The sequence below is a fragment of the Corythoichthys intestinalis genome, chromosome 9 (genome assembly GCF_030265065.1).
Source record: "Corythoichthys intestinalis isolate RoL2023-P3 chromosome 9, ASM3026506v1, whole genome shotgun sequence".
Taxonomy (NCBI): domain Eukaryota; kingdom Metazoa; phylum Chordata; class Actinopteri; order Syngnathiformes; family Syngnathidae; genus Corythoichthys; species Corythoichthys intestinalis.
This window is the reverse complement of record NC_080403.1, coordinates 15,211,096-15,228,426: the sequence shown is the minus strand read 5'-3', so window position 1 is coordinate 15,228,426 and position 17,331 is coordinate 15,211,096. Positions and strand designations below refer to the sequence as shown.

Genomic DNA, 17,331 nt, shown 5'->3' with positions numbered 1-17,331 from the left:
TGCAAAGACCATGAGTGCCCTCTAGTGGAGAACAAACATTGTTACCTCTAATTGTTATAATGGAGTCATGTTGTTATTGTTGCGACGTCTTATTGGTAAAACTGAGACTGTGACTGTCTGGCAAAAATATAGTCAATATTTAGAATAAAGATGAAAAATTGAATGACTAGAGTAGCCCAAAGTAGTGGAGTAAGAGTTGTGTTTCATCACAAATCTACAAATCTACTCAAATAAAAGTAAAAAGTATTGCGTGGTAATACTACTCTATGAAGTACATTTTTCTCAAAAAGTTGCTCAAGTAAATGTAACTGAGTAAATGTAACTCGTTATCAGGGGTCGCGTTAACCGAATATTTTCCGTCGTTGACCGGTTTTTTAAAACGGTGACGGAAAAAACTGAAGTCCACCTGTCATTTTGACAGGTTGCAATTCACACCCCACACCACAGGGTGGCGAGTGAGCATATTAATTAGCTATTGTCTCTGTTGATGCATGATGTCGTTGGCCTTACTCAGAAAAATGTCAAGGCAACTGAGTGTTTGCCTGGCACGGCCAGACTGTTCTCCCTGTATTTTTCAAACACTGAGAGAAAAGTCTGGAACACAGCCTCTCGAGTAGGTACAAAATCAATCAACAAATCAGATTTATTTATTTGCGTGACGCGTTCTTCACGAGCAACGTCACTCTTTGCGCGCCGAAAGTCGTCTCTACAACAACACGGATGGCGAACGGCAGAGCCGAGAATATGTTCCAATCCGCGGTAAGTTCAGTTTTAAATGAGCTAAAACACATCGACACGAGTCATTGACAACAGTCTGTCTCGCGCTAGCCACGTTGAATAAACTCCGTTCTCCTCGTATGTTTACTTCCGCGCGCAAGTCCCTCGTCCTGCCCTCGTCGCTTTGCTAACGGCACGTCTGCCCGTCGCTGATTGGTGTACTCCGCTGTCTGTTTGCCGCTTGTTAAGCTTGTTCGGACAGAATATTAATTAAAAATGAATGAAAACTAAATACTATTGAATATGTCATTATTATCATTTTAAAAATGTAAGTGACGGGTAAAAATAGATTATGACCGGATTTTTATGACACTGTCAGTCAAAATGACAGACAACGAAAAAGTCTAGCGCAACCTCTGGACTCGTTACTATACTACCCACCTCTGCATGCAGGGGATCCAAAGTGATTGCAAAGAACATTTGACCAAGGGTTTCCCTCAGAGCAGTGTGATGCAAATACCTCTGAATATATATATATATATATATATATATATATATATATATATATATATATATATATATATATATAAACTTTTCATTATATATTATTGGTAATTTAAGATATCAATCTATGTGAAAACATTGCTCATGCTATTTATTTAAGAAAATAGATTTTAAAAAGATATTAACTTGTTTAGCATGAAACATGAAGTACACTCTAAAAGAAAGCAAGCAAATTTGAGCTCAGCAAAGAAATTAAAATTACAAACGTCCAAGTTCAAAGTTGAACAAGAGAAAAAAAGGAGAAAATATTGAACGGCTTCAGTCATTCAAAGGTTATCTTGTTGAAGAGAACCAAACACCCATCAAATGAGTACACTCACAGTGTGCTGGTCAATCGTACACATTATACATAATGAACATGGGTTACATAATCAACTGATGAATCAAAATCTCAATCTTTTCCTCCACTGCCTATTTCCATGTTTGGGTTCGTGAGAGTTTATGCGCATTTGAATCGCACAGCCGTCCGCACATGACTGGACAGCTGTACTCAGAAGATCATCTAGTCATGAATACTTAATCTTTGCTTTGAGATTAAATCTGCCCGCCTCCATCCTGCCAGCTCATATCACTGCTGATATTTCCACTTGTTGCATTTTCCACCACAGATTATTTGCTACCTGTGGTCACAAAGGCCATTAAGAAGGACTGTAGGTCTTACTGCTCGTGTATTGCATAAAAAAATGTGGCAATAACATAATTAAATAGACAACAAAAATGATTTTTCATCATGCTTCATCAATTTATTATCACACATGAAGTCAAAACAAAAACACTGACATGTCGGTCTACATGTGTTGATGTGTCGCTTGTGTTCTGCGGTGCCCGGTAATAGCAACGCCACATAAATGCTATTTGTTGTTGGTGTTTTGCATTGTGTTTTGGCATTAAACTAGTAAAAGGCAAAGTAGTGTGTATTGTTGATGTTTTTTTAAACACAACTTGTAGCCTACATTATGTGTTTTTGTTTTATTACGTAAATGTAGAATAGATGTGGCATCCACAAGCTGAAGCATAGACTTCATAATGTATTGACGAGTCAGATCGGTCATGCACTGCGCCTCGCATTCAAGTATGGGGCCGCCCACATCAAGAGTAGCTATTCACAAACATACTCATGCAGCTATCTCACGCCGGATTTCTGTCGAAAAAGTCAGAAAGCTGTACCGCATACACACAGGAAGGATTGTCTCATGAGTGATTTGTTCGAGGATTTAAAGTAATTATTATATTTTTCGTACCATGCATTTTGAAACATTGCGAAAAAAATCTATCGGAGGAATTAGTCGCTACTGCATTGGCATCATAGTTCGCAAAATTTATGTATAATAAATGCTAACTGCACGTTTTTTTTGTTGTTTTTTTTTTTTGCTTTTAACCAAGAATTGAGACTGTTTTATGTCCAAATGTATAAAGAATTCGGGGACTTAAGCATTTATTGATAATCATTTTCACTGGGAAAGCGCTGTTTGCATCAGGCTACCGCTAGCTACATTCACTAACAGACTAGCATTGTACTTCGACATATTTACGTAAAATAAATGCTAAAAGCACTTTTTTTTTTTTTTTTTTTTTTTTTTTTTGCTTTTAACCAAGAATCGAGACTGTTTTATGTCCATATCAATAAAGAATTCGGGGATTTAAGCATTTATTCACAAGAATTTTCACTGGAAAAGCTCTGTTTACATCAGGCATTGCTGCTAGCTACTGTACATTCCCTAACAGACTAGCATTGTACTTCGACATATTTACGTGAAATAAATGCTAACTGCACGTTTTTTTTTTTGCTTTTAACCAAGAATCAAGACTGTTTTACGTCCACATCTATAAAGAATATAGCGACTTAAGCATTTATTCACAAGAATTTTCAACGAAAAAAGCTCTTTGTGATTCCACTCGGTCAGCTTTGACAGCCTCGCCAACAATGCAGGCCCCCTATTAATTGGCCCCGTGTCCCGTCAATACATTATGAAGTCTATGGCTGAAGGTAAAATCATAGATAAGAAAGCAAAAGAGTGTTAGCAAATGGAGGTGGGGCCAGGATTTTGATGCTGGCTCAGCCATGTGAGCGTATTATCCCACCCTCATCACATATCCTGCCACCCTCCCCCCTCCCTTCCTGCTCTATCAGCCCCTTCAAGTACTTATGGTCCCTCTCATACTCTCATTTTCTACCTGACCACAAGGAAATGGCGTGTTTCGAACATTTTTGCCTGCATTTTCTTTCTGAAAATTGATTGAGTAAAAAGTTTCTTTTTTCCTCTTGGGATAACCGCCGAAATATTGCTTGCACGTCTTTGTCCAACACAATGCTTGTGTCTGATGTGACTCTTGAACGTGCCATTTGCAAAGGATGGTCATGAAAGGGGGCCACCGGCAACGGGCATGCGGGTGTCAGCACCTGTTTGGAAAATTGCTCCGTAAATGTGGATGCTGTTTTGTCCAAGTCAGAGGTAAAAATTTGCTTACTCTTTGTTAATCTATCTTTGCCAAAGAGATATAGTAATGATGGGAACAATTAAATGCTCTTCTACTATAGGGCAATTTGACTTTGTTGACTCTTTTAATGTTGATGGTGTACCGTGAGGTTCGGAATATTTAAAAAATTGCTTTCACTTGATAAAGTTCTGATTTTGTGGTCTGTACAAAAACATTACGGTAGTCATTTTGTATACATTCTGTGTGTGCTAATTGGTAAAAGCTGAAATTAATACGCCTTTTATTGTAAAACTGGTTTGGAGCAAGTGCAACTAAATACACAGATGCACATCAACATGTGCATGCACAACACACACGCTTTTTGTGCCATCAGTGCCTTGACCCTTAAATCCTGTGTTGTTCCATTTGCTCACAGCATGATTAGAGTGCTGCTTTGCGTGGATGCATGCTGAGAATGAAATTTGACTTTTGAAAATGAAGTCTTGTATTAGTTTTTGTATGAAATAATAGGTGGGGGCATCACAAGGCTGTCCGCTAATACAGATGCATACATTAAAAGTCTTTCAACAGCAATTTTAAAATCGAATCGACTTCAAATAGTTTTAAAGATTCATTATTTAACTGACACATTGGGAATGAAATGAGTTCATTGGTAAAGCAATACTCGATAATACTTATTGGTCATAGTCATATTTTAGTCATCTCAAAATGTTCTGTCTTTGTCTAGTTTTTGTTGACGAAAACTCAAGACTCATTTCGTGTAGTTTTTAAAAACGTTTTCGTCCGTAAAATTAAAATTTTGTACTCCAAAAATGAATAAATAAAGTTTCCCAACTATTTAAAATGAACATTGACGGACAACACATATTGTAGCGTCTACAAGGACAATGCCAATTTAGGTATAATACACACACAGCAGGAAAACGGCACATTATCATTATTTCCAATTAATTATACCCACCTGGACGCCATGAGCTGTATGTTTAAAAAAAAAAAAAAAAAAAGAGAGTTTTAAAAGATGCTCGCCATTAGCCTAATGCTAACACAAAAGCCAATTCTATGCTAATGCTATGAGTTACATTTAATGTGTGATAATCACTCAACATATACCTTTAGATGCTAAAGCAACATTGCGTATTCTCTCTGGCCAAAATAAAAAAACAAATCTTATACTGTGTGCATGTGTGCAAGCCTGGAGACTGTGGAGTACACTAGTAGTTAAGTTGCACAGCACGTCACATGGGTGACACAAGCAGACACAGCGACGATGCAGGCTAACTTCACACAAAATGTCACAAATTGTGAACATGTGACGGAAACCATTCCACATTTTCGTCTCGTTCTTGTCTCGTCAGACGAAAACTGGCATTAGTCTCTTATGTTTTAGTCCCCCAAAACACATTTTTTTGGCTTGTTGTCATGAACAAATTGTTCGTTGACTAAACATTTTTCTTATTGTCATCGTTGTTGAACACTTATGTCATGCCATTGGGCTTCAAACCCCAAACCAACTCATCGCTGGTGTATTGTTGACTCCCACTTACACAAATGTGGCCAACTGGACAACTTAACTCTTTGTTAAAGATAGAGAAACCCACAGTGGTCAAAAAAATATTATAAAATGAAAAATGCAACTGAAAATTAGACAATGAAAATCAGACTTTATTTATTTTAATTATTTAAAAACAAAACAAAACCCCTGCACCAGGAATGGACAAAAAAGCACAGCTAGAAAGGATTGAACGTAATTGGACCTTAGGGACATGCTCAACAAAGGAGTGTCAGATCACAAGTGTCTTCAAATGGGCAATTAGGGAGTCATCCTATTTAAAAGGTGACAAATAGACACTATGCTGTTTAGTGACATTTTAAGTATCACACCAAACATGGACCTGAGAGGGTCGTCTCAGGAGAGTGGGGAGACGTTATAGTAAAAGCATGTTAAAGGGAAGCCTATGAGATCATCTCTTGACGTTTCCGTTATTGCAATTGAACAGGATAATGAGTCATACCACAGCTAAAACATGAAAAATGCCTAAACTAAACAATTGGACTACTATGAAGTGTCCTTCTAAGCCAAATCACATTGAACGCCCATGGAAGGAGCCAAAAGAAGCTGGAGAAAATGCTCTTCCAACTTCAGACAACTAGAGCAGGTTGCTCATGAATAGAGGGCCACAAATACTTGCTGAGAGGTGCAGAAGTCTCAGTGAAAGTTAAAAAAAAAAAAAAAAAAAAAATACAGTGATCCCCTGCTACTTTGCGCTTCAAACTTCACGCCCTCAGTCTATTGCGTTTTTTTTTAATTAAAAAAATAAAAAATACACATGAGCTGTCCCGAGCCGATCGTGTCCTCTCACTGTCCCTCCCTTCCTCTTTCTGCTCTTTGTTCATCAGGCAGTGCACAGGAGTTGCTTATTGAAGTTAACGATGATTGACAGACGTTTAATGTTTGATCTTGCCACAGATGCCTCACTTCAAAGCACCGCATGCGTCAATCATTGTTTAACTTGTTAAACAGTTGCTGTGTCAACTCATTGTGTGTAAGTGAGCGCATTTGTGTGGACTCATTGAGTGAAGCATTTAATAAAGACAAGCATTTTTATAGTTTATTCTTTTAAAATTAAAAAAAAAAATGTTTAGAAATAACTCGGTGGGACAGTAACATGCTTAAAACTTATAATTATTACATTTGAAGTGCTTCTTTTTAATAATACTATGGGGAAAAAGTGAAAAAACATGTCCTCTATTATTTCTTTCCGATGCTAAATCTGAATAAATACATTGAACGCACAGAAAAACAAAACAATTGGGGGGGCGCTACTTTGCGGTTTTCACTTATTTCACTTATCTTTCAAAAGGTTGTGCAATCAATGATAAAACATAGCCTCTTTCAAAAGCTGTATTTTTAAAAAATCGTTTACCAAATTTCATAAGCAATGTCTGGTTTTCGTTCATTTTCGATACATTTCAATTTATAGTTATTTTTGTTTGCTACAAGTCTTTTATTTTATTATTACTATTTTTAAACATTTTCAAAATTAACAATTTTGTCAATGTCTGTTAAAAGTAAAAGAAAACACTTAGTATAAATGACCTTCTTGTGAAGCACTGTTGCAGAAAGTATTTAGATGTGGCAGAAAACACTCAGTAGACTTGAAGTTCTGCTCTGAGACCCCCAATTTGGCCAAATTTCAAAATTGTCCGATATGCACGTGTGATACATCATTGGAAAGCTTAACATCTCAGTTTTCTGGGGGAAGAATAATTTTGAAAAGGAGGGTGTTTTTAAAAAAGATTTTTTTTTTTTTAAACAGCAAAAGCCTAACTGGAGGTAAGAGCATAATTAAAGACGCCATGATTTTAACGAGATATTATCGCATACTTACCTTGTTTCGATCTAAAAACTCTATGTAGCATGTATCACCGAGTGTCAAGAGTCAAGACACAGTTGTGAATGGCCACAGCCAGATTTTTGTGGGGATTTTTATGGGTGAAACATGGTAATATAACAAGGGTCACGATGCAAAAATCGCAGACATCAAGGAGTAGTCAAGAGTTTCTTTTTCATATATTACCCTTGTAAACGTTTTATTTCAATTTTTCTTTGTTTGGATCGATTATTTATCATCTAAAATTTCGGGAAAATTTTGACAGTAACAAGAAAAAATACAATTAAGCGATAGTTATGAGGTAGATACCCGTAACTTATTTAAAGACACAATTTTTTTCATTGTGTTGTAACTTGTTTGAAAGTTTAAAATATGCGAGTGAATAATTTTTTAAAGTGTTTTTTTTTTTTTTTTTTTTAACTATATTAGACATAAATTAATGATTCTAAGCTAAGAATGACAGACATTTTGAAAAATAAATATAATTACTTAGCTTCTTTTCATGGCTGGGTTGAAACAAAAGCTGTTGCGCGGTGTCTGTAAACGTGGGTCTTCAGGGTAAAACGGACCAATTAAAAATAGTTCGGGGGCTTAATGCGCCATGAAACTGCTATGGCAGCATAAACACATATTGTTCTATCCAACACAACAGTTCTTTTGGCTTAAAATACAGCAGTTTAATTGAAAAAGGGGTGCAAGAGCAGAAACGGCTTTTTCAGCCTTGCCTGTGTTTTCAGCCATATGTGAATCATTTCTTACAGAATTCTAATAAAATAGAAATTAATGTTTCAACACAAAAAATGACACTGCTTACGAGTGCAGCCGTTGTGTGATGAACATTCACACCACATGAGTACAGAACGTTAAACTCGGATACAGTAGAAGAAACAGGAAAAAAGTAGCAAAGAAAATATGCACAAACTCTTTATATTGTCCTGGACCTGTGTAATCTGTCCACGTTGGACCACATGGTTCCAATAAAGCTTGTTTGTATTTTTTTAAATGTACATGCATAGTTACTGTAATTGCTTTTTGGGGTTTTGGTGTAAAGGTAGATTGCGGAAGGTTGCCTCCTTGAAAAGTAGCTCTTGGAGAAAGAAAGTATGAGCATCTCTGTCATAATGGGTAGTCAATGTGTGAAGAATAGGTGGGACAAACTGAATTACTCGCATTTGATTGGCTTAAGTCTGTCAATGGCTTTTTCCACTAATTTGGAACTCCACTATTACACATTGGAATAATGAAATTAAGTCTTTTCACTTAATTAAACAAGATTTTTTCCTAATTTAAGGTTCATACCGCAGGTCTTAATGCACGTATCTGATTTTTTCGTGTTTTTCCAACTCGAGTGAGGCATTAACTTGACGGTCTGAACGGGAAAGTCGCATAAAAGTGGAGCATTTCAAATCCGATCGAGGTCAATTTTTGCCTGGCACAGCCAGACTATTCTCCCTGTATTTTTCAAACACTGTGAGAATAGTCTGGGACCCAGCCCATTAATGGCCTCTCGAGCAAGCACAAAATCAACCGTCCAAACCGATTCGTTTATTTGCATGACGTGTTCTTAACAAGTAACGTCACTCTTGCGCGCCGAAAGTCGTCTCTACAAAACACAGATGGCGAACAGGAAAGCCGAGAATATGTTCCAATCCGCGGTAAAATCAGTTTTAAATGACCAAAAACACATCGACACAAGTCATTGACAACAGTCAACATGGCTCGCGCTAGCCATGTTGAATAAACTTCTCCATTCTCCGCTCACGCTAGTTACTTGTCGCTTTAACAACGTCACGTCTGCCTGTCGCTGATTGGTCCACTCCGCTGTCTGTTTGCTGTGGCTTGCTCCGCCCTGAGAATTAAATCCGCCGGACGGTCACCAGAATCAATCGCTGGAACAGCGGTTAGTCTGGTATACCAGGCAAGGTCACTTTTGTATGTGGTTAAAATCTGATCTGGGCCACATTTTTCCAGAATGTAGCTGCGGTCTGAACTGTCAAGTCCCCCAAATCACAATTCATGCAGCATTTACGTCAGCAAAGAGTGAGAGAGAGAGACAGGGCGCTACGGTAGCGGTGCAGCTGTGCATTAGCGTCAGCGCCTAGCTTGAACGCGGCTTTTGGGGTACGGGGGGGGGGGGGGTGTTTGACAACAGTCATAAAAAAATAAAATGGGTTTAGGAGGATAAGCTTGAGAATGCTCGGTTTTCTCTCTGCTCCAAATGAGCAATATTTCAAGATTGCTTACAATGCGGGAATTCGGGGCACACTGTCCGTATGTGCGTGTGCGTCATGTGTAGTCATTTGTTTTGATGCTCCTGCGCATGCAGGTCAGTTTGCTCATCGCATCTCGGAGTGCCAATTAGTGCGCATGCGTGATACTTGAACAGGCTCATTGGACAAAGGCATTCTGAACGGTCTAAATAAACAGATATGAGAAAAAATCGGAAATGTGCATTAAGACCTGCGGTATGAACCTAGTCTAAGATACACATGATCAAGGTGTTGTCTATCCCATAAAGAAAACTTTTCCTTCAATAGTCAAACTGCATAATGTTACTGTAGCTTACAGTGATACAAAGTTTAGTTTTGGGGAATAAAGCCTCTACTTTGGTATTGATGTACACTTACAGCAGCGCTACAATGCAAATTGTACATTTTTAGAAAAGGGTTTGAGAACTACTGGTGGACCACGTCTGTCAGTTGGATTTGCATTTGAACTTCCAGATTTGTTTATTATTGAATCATCTAGGCAACTAAACATGCGTCACACATTGCATTATAACATCAAACAAAATGGAGTTTTAGAAAATTTGTTATTACACAATGTACAATTATCTGGGGATTTGAGCCACTGAGTTGCAGAAGTGGAGAATACATCTAGAACAAATTAAATGTTAAAGCTTGGCCAAAGCCATCACTGAGTGAGGTTCTAGTGAGACGTGTTAAATTTAACCATCCATTTTAACCCTTACATACTATATACTCAACAGGAAGGCAGCCAGGGATTTAGTATTCGTGAGGATTTTATCTATTAGTCTCCGTGAGGATTTTATCTATTAGTCTCAACAAAATATGGAGCAGTAGTGAGTCATTAGGCTCCCTCACACACTGGAAACACAAATGAGATACATAATGTCTGCAAGCTCCAATCACGCTCTGCGTTTGATTATGACCATTTATGGTATTGAAAGGATGTTAGATGGCGCCGTAGTAAAAAGAAAAAAAAATGTTTTGATCATGTAAATAAGTCAGAGAACATGATTAGTTTTTCTCTCCGGAGCTTGATGAAATATGAAGTGAGTTCATATTTTAACGCATTCTCAGATTTCCATACATGCATAAACAGTGTAAAATTGTCCAATTTCAGTGATATGTAATATATGCAGAATTCCATGCGGTTGTGCAACACGAATATTTTCTTATAGCAGCAATGCAGTGAGAGCAGAATGAGTCTTTGCCAATGTTATAGCCCCATTGTCTTTTTCAATCACCCTCAGCCTACTGTAATCCACCTGGAAACATCACATACTGTAACAACAGATGAGAGGCCCAGACAACTCTCAGAAATCAGCTTTAGTCTGCTGTGGTAAAGCTTTAATATTACTGCTGCTGCTGCCTGCAGTTTAGCGCCTGCACGAAAGGTTGAAATCCCAGCATTGGTGCCAGCGTGCATTGCTGACACCCTTGGGTCCGGATGGACGTCCAGCTGTTACTCTGTGGGAAAATCACTCCTTAAAAGTCATGTGAAAAAACTATGGAACCCTGTGTGTTTTCTCATATATTTGGTCATATGGATATTTAATATCAATTTTAAAAACAATTAAAACTGAAAAAAATATTCTTTTTCTCTAACTTTCTGTAAAATGTCATTATAAATTAATGCAATTTCTATTGAGGAATAAATTAGGACACCCCTAAATTCAATCCCACATAAAATGGCTAAACTCACACACACGGGTATCACATCAGGTGCACATGATTAGAACATCATTACCCAGTGTTTTGAAGGAGGCTTGCCATATTTAAACTTCACATTTAGTTTGGTGTGCCCCTGACTGTTGAAGTGAGAGAAAACACCATGGTCAGATCAAAGGTGATGTCTGAGGCCTTCAGAAAGAAGATTGTAGATGCTTATGAGTCTGGTAAGGGATTTCAAAAGATCTCAAAACAATATAAAATCAGTTATTCCACCATCCGGAAAACAGTCTGCAAGTGGAGGACATTCAAAACAACTGCCAACATGCCCAGGTCTGGCCGTCTAAGCAAGTTCACCCCTAGAGCAGCCGCAAGATGCTAAAAGAAGTCTCCAAAAATGTCATCACGGGACCTACAGCTGGCTCTTACAACTTGATGTGAAAGTTCATAACTCTACAGTCAGGAAGAGAATTCACAAATGGTAAATGGTGTTATACTTATATAAGTTTAACCTTCATGGGAGGTGTGCAAGGAGGAAGCCTTTGCTCTCCAAGAAGAGCATGAAGGCCAGACTGAAGTTTGCCAGAGTGAATGTAGACAAAGATCAGGACTTCTGGAATAATGTTCTTTGGACAGACAAATCTAAAATTAATATTTGGACACCAGAACAGAGGACATGTTTGGCGTAAACTCAATGCGGCATTCCAGGAAAAGAACCTCATACCAACTGTGAAGCATGGAGGTAGAAGTAGTTTGGGGATGCTTTTCTGCGGCAGGACCTGGCCAGCTCAACATCATAGAATTCACCATGAATTCTATTGTGTATCAGAGGTTGCTTTAGGAACATGTGAGATGATCTGTGAAAAAAATGATTGTGAACGTTTCTTAATAAAGAACTGAATGGAGTGTCCTGATTTTTTCACATGACTGTAAGCTTATGAAACAAATGCTAACATTCACCTTAATAGCAATTTAGATATCACAGTGTTCATTGCATGCCAATGATGGGGATTGAAGTCCAATTCATTTAAAGCGGGAAGACTGCCTGTGAATCCATTTTGAGTGGATTTTATGTGTACTCAAAATTGATTGGATATGTAGCTACATCAATGACAGCCAATGAGTTAAATGAGTGCCCTGTAATGGTTAAAAAAATATAATAATAAAATTAAAATTCAGGCATGAAAGAGTTAACATGCTCCAAAAGATCTATTCAGAAGTGGCTTCCATTGAGTCCTGATCTAAATGGGAGTCTGACGGAGACATACAGTAGACGGCCGGACTAGTTTGTGTGTACTAACAATTTGCTCATGTACATAACAGTGAAAGAATGTAGACAACTAACTGACGGAGATAAAAAGAGAAACCGAGATCTATTTCTTCTGGCCAGGCTTACTTTTGATCAGAAACTCCCAGAGAAAGAATTCGTTTTTATTAGTTTTGAAGGTGAATCCATGTGGCTTTAAAGGACCACATATGTTTGATGTTCATATTGAGGCTTTGAAAAAAACAACATGACATACTGTATACTTGTGGGGCTTAACCCAAACCTCTTTAAATCGACGCACATGATGTCAGTTAAAGGAAAAGGTAGGTTTTAGTCAAGCGACCTTCATGTGAAATGTGGTTGCTTAGAGAATATAAATGTGCAAATCAGAAATTTCATAGAACTATTATAATGTAGGAAAATTGCTTAAACACAAAGAATGATTCCGCCATTGTGTGACAAACGTAACATCAGCGACGCCACACGCGTACAGCAAAAATAAATAAATAAAAATAAAAAATGAAATAAATAAATAAATCTGATACACTTGAAACAGGTGGAAAGTAGTTAAGAAAATGAGCACAGACTATTTATGGTACCTTTGCAATATGTCTCCATTTCTTTCCATTGTCTGTGTGAGACTTGTGTGAAGTCCGGTTCACTTAGCCGATGCGTGATGAGTAGGCGGGACAATCTGAAATACTCGTATTTGATTGGTTAAAGTTGTACCCGTATTTAAAAATGTCTGACAACAGCTATTTTGCCTCCTTCCTGGCAATATATATATATATATATATATATATATATATATATATATATATATATATATATATATATATATATAATCAACAAGAATCAACAACAAGTGGGACACAATCGTGAAGTGGAACAACATTTATTGGATAATTTAAACTTTTTGAACAAATAAAAAACTGAAAAGTGGGGCGTGCAATATTATTCGGCCCCTTTACTTTCAGTGCAGCAAACTCACTCCAGAAGTTCAGTGAGGATCTCTGAATGATCCAATGTTGTCCTAAATGACCGATGATGATAAATAGAATCCACCAGTGTGTAATCAAGCCTCCGTATAAATGCACCTGCTCTGTGATAGTTTCAGGGTTCTGTTTAAAGTGCAGAGAGCATTATGAAAACCAAGGAACACACCAGGCAGGTCCGAGATACTGTTGTGGAGAAGTTTGAAGCCGGATTTGGATACAAAAAGATTTCCCAAGCTTTAAACATCTCAAGGAGCACTGTGCAAGCCATCATATTGAAATGGAAGGAGCATCAGACCACTGCAAATCTACCAAGACCCGGCTGATTTTTACTCTACTCAAACACCAGAACAAAGTGTAATTTTTTGGTCGGTGATATTTCATGCTTTTATTGGTTGTTTTTAATGTAAATGTGTTTTTGATAAAAAATGAGCACAGAGCTTAAGGGGCCCATGGTGGCCGAAAAGTGCCATTGCATGTAATTGACTTTCCTATATATGATTTTAAAATTAAGAGTTTTCCGGTAAAATATTGTTGATAAAAGTTTTTAAAGCAATAAAACAAACAACAAAAATGAATGAAATGAACAAAAAAAGATATTTTTATAATGGATCAAAATTATTTTTCGAACCGATCATGTGACTATCACCTTAGACGGTCATTTGCTTTGCCTAGCCAAAACCACCGAGGACCGAAGAGGCAAGATAGATATGCGCAATTTCTGTCAAACCTATGCTTTCAAAAGCGTCAACAACTACTGAGCAAGAACCAGTATTGAAAATGTGGACCATAAAACGTCAGAGAGCACTGCCAAAATGCTGAGCGGAGTTTCAATTTGCCGCACTAAAGACGCTAATTGTACAACAGAGCCACCACTTGTGTCTTGCCAATGTAGTGACCCCCGTCAAAAATTGTATCCCCTAGCTGCGGGAGCACGCACACACACATTAGGTATGAGTTATGTCGACTTAATTACGGTAATTGAAGCCCAGAAAAGAACCACAGATATATATTTTGGACATAAACCTTTATTAAACTGGAGAAACTCCATACGGGACTTGAATTACATTAATAACAGTGATGGATCATGTACGTCATCTACGAGTAAACATCTACATCTACGAGTAAAACAGTAAAATATTGCCTTTTTTTACATTTAGTACGTAGATTACGTCATACGACAGAAAAAAAGGTTTTTTTTTTGGAATGGATGGGCCATGTTTTAAAACCTCGTAGATAACTACATCACCAAAACACGGAAATCAAGCAAATCAATGCAGCGCAGTGGCTCCGCCCAGGGGCTACAATTTTCGACAGGGGTAACTACATTGGCACGACACTGGCAGGCGTACTGTATTCAATGGATGACTATCTTGGTGAAAAGTATAGCTGTCCTAAGCAGCCTGATTTAAAATTCCCCTAAAGAATGGTGGGAAACAAAAAAACGCTCATTTTCAACTTATCATTATTAATATTCTTCTATGTTAATTTTATTGCTGACACTGTGTTTCAGGGTCATCAACATGTTGTTATCAACCCCCCTGCTCCAATGTCAAACTCTGCCTATGTTTACATTTGCCTTTTTGAAATTGGGTTTTGTCTCAGCCATTTTCAAAGAGCCTAAAATAGCAAAGAGGGCATGCTTAACCTCATGATTTGATTTCGATTGGTAAAGTTTCGTCCAATCATCTCTCAGAAGTGGCAACAGCGAATAAATCCAGTGTATTTATTGGTTTAGAGACGCAAACGCGTTATGTCCTTCAACAGCATGCTTAAGTCTGAATGGGTTCAGTTGGTGTCAATATGGTGTCTTCTTTTAATGGTTGCATGGCAGTTGGACAAATGCCCGGAAGCATATTAGTGTGATTATACCTTACAGCAATGCAATAACAAGGAGTAATGTCATATGTAATATTTAGTCCCAGACTGCCAAAATGAATGAATGGCTTGTTAATTGTTAAAGCTCTAGATGGCTAGACTGAATGCATTGAGATTAATGAAGATGAGCAGTGATCTGATTGTCTTGAGGTTCACACTTCCACTTTTTAGTATATTTTTCACATATATTTTTTCAAACTAATGTTCGTCAATGGGTTGTAGCAAACTTACATTAACCCTGTATTGTTACAAGGTCATATTTATCATGAATGTTTTATGAAGAAAACGCACTTAGAAGCATAGGATGAATGATATATTTCGTAAAAATAAAAAAAGTTCTATTTTAGGATTGTTATGCATTATTATTTTTTTAAAACAACTTTTTCACATTTACTAACTAGATGTTACTTGGTTTCAAAACAAAATGAAAAAAATCAAATTTTAAATTCTAAAATGAAATGTTAATGGGTTCTATAATAATTTGTACAGAGTTTCAAATATGACATACAAATAAGTTATTCACCCAACTACAACACTGAGTTCAATTTCAGTTTTGACAAAGTAATTTACACAATCTGCTTTATCTAGCAAGATTTAATAAACATTCAAATTAGTTACTCAAACAATCATCAATTGAGGTTGAAGTACAAGTATTGTGCGAAAATTGTGCGAATATTGTGTGTGATCACAGGAGAGGAATAAAGGCTGTTTTTTTGACAAATATGTACAGTCAAAATAAGGTAAATTTCCACCTGCGATTTAGAGACGTTCTCCTGAGAGTCTAATTAGAATTTTGTACCAAATGGGTAAGACAGTTGCAGTGATTTAAGTTTCACTTAGGACTCAGCACAGGAAATTGAACATTTTTGTGCAGAAATCTGTCTGCCGCTTGTGACCCGTGTGGATAAACTCACACAATTAACCGCTCTGCACCCTGTAGCGGATTCGTACTCCGTGGCGACTGTTGATGGTTCCGTTAACCCGGCGCTGGGCCCTGTGCCCCAGCTGGCCTGCGGCAGCTCCAGCCCCGGCTCTGGAGGATCACGGCACCCCGTCAGCACCTTGAAAAAGTGGCTCACCAGTCCAGTTCGTAAACTAAGCTCCGACGCCAGAGGAGCAAATAGGCGGGTAGAGAAGCAGATGTGCAGATCGGACGGGAGACCGCAGCCATCGCTCCTCTCCCAGCCAAAGCCTTTGGACCTGCATGATAGCAACTACACAATCCTTCCCTCTGCAGATGGAGTGAGATTTTAATTCCACTAATCAGGTAATTTTTAAAATGAAACATTCAAAAATAATGCTTTTGATTTCTTACTCAGGTATGGAAAGACAACCCGTTGAGTCCTAAAGCTTCATCTCCTCTGCAGCCTTCCCATCAGATTGACTTATCGGACCTTCTGCAAGGCGGAGATGCTCAGAGTCTTGTAATGTTTTATTATATAATTCATACAAAAGTACAGTATTATGTGATGATTCACTGTCAGCCCCTCCCACTCAAAATGTATTGAACATCCATGACCGTCTATGGCAGCCAATGAATTAACCTAATTTAAACTACAACTATCATTAAAGTGTTAAAGAAAACCGTTAAACATGACGACAGTCGACTATTTCAACTCCTATTGCTACTATTCAATCATATGAAGTTAACATTCCTCCAAATCAACAAATAAAAATGTTGCATTAAAAACCCATTCAAATACAAATCATCAAGAAATAACATTTATTGAGCTTTTTTATAGCATCTGAGCAGAGCAAAAACACACATGTGGCTTAGATGCTCCTTGATTTCCAATTACACCCAAACAAAAGTTAATGTAGCTTTTGACATGGCTTAGATGGCAATATGCGGAATTTTACTAAGGGGTATTACATAAAGGATCCAAAAAACATGTGTAACAAAAGGGTGGGAGTTCAGTGTACAGTGATAACTCTACATACGAATTTAATTCGCTCGAGGACATGGTTTGTAAGTCGAATTTGTACGTCGAGCAGGATTTTGCCATGAGAATACATTATAATTCAATTAATTCGTTCCACAGCCCAAAAAAACCTACGCTAAATCCTGAGTTACTGCAGGTACAATTACAAATAGCAATTACGCATAACAAAACAAATAAATAATAAATACAAATCAGAATAATAATAATAATAATGTAACGAAT

The 17,331-nt window shown here is 37.6% G+C and overlaps 1 protein-coding gene across 3 annotated transcripts in view; it reads left to right on the top strand.

The window, feature by feature from the left end:
- arhgef25b (Rho guanine nucleotide exchange factor (GEF) 25b) overlaps positions 1 to 17,331 on the top strand; it is a 48,043-nt gene that overhangs the window by 4,814 nt on the left and 25,898 nt on the right. For 2 of the 3 annotated variants that reach the window (XM_057845144.1, XM_057845145.1), the window contains 2 exons: positions 16,107 to 16,408; positions 16,486 to 16,590. In XM_057845144.1, the coding sequence (XP_057701127.1) occupies positions 16,107 to 16,408; positions 16,486 to 16,590 (407 nt within the window). Of the gene's footprint in view, positions 1 to 3,436; positions 3,735 to 16,106; positions 16,409 to 16,485; positions 16,591 to 17,331 lie in introns of those variants that run through there. The other variant, XM_057845143.1, reaches the window with a different exon arrangement.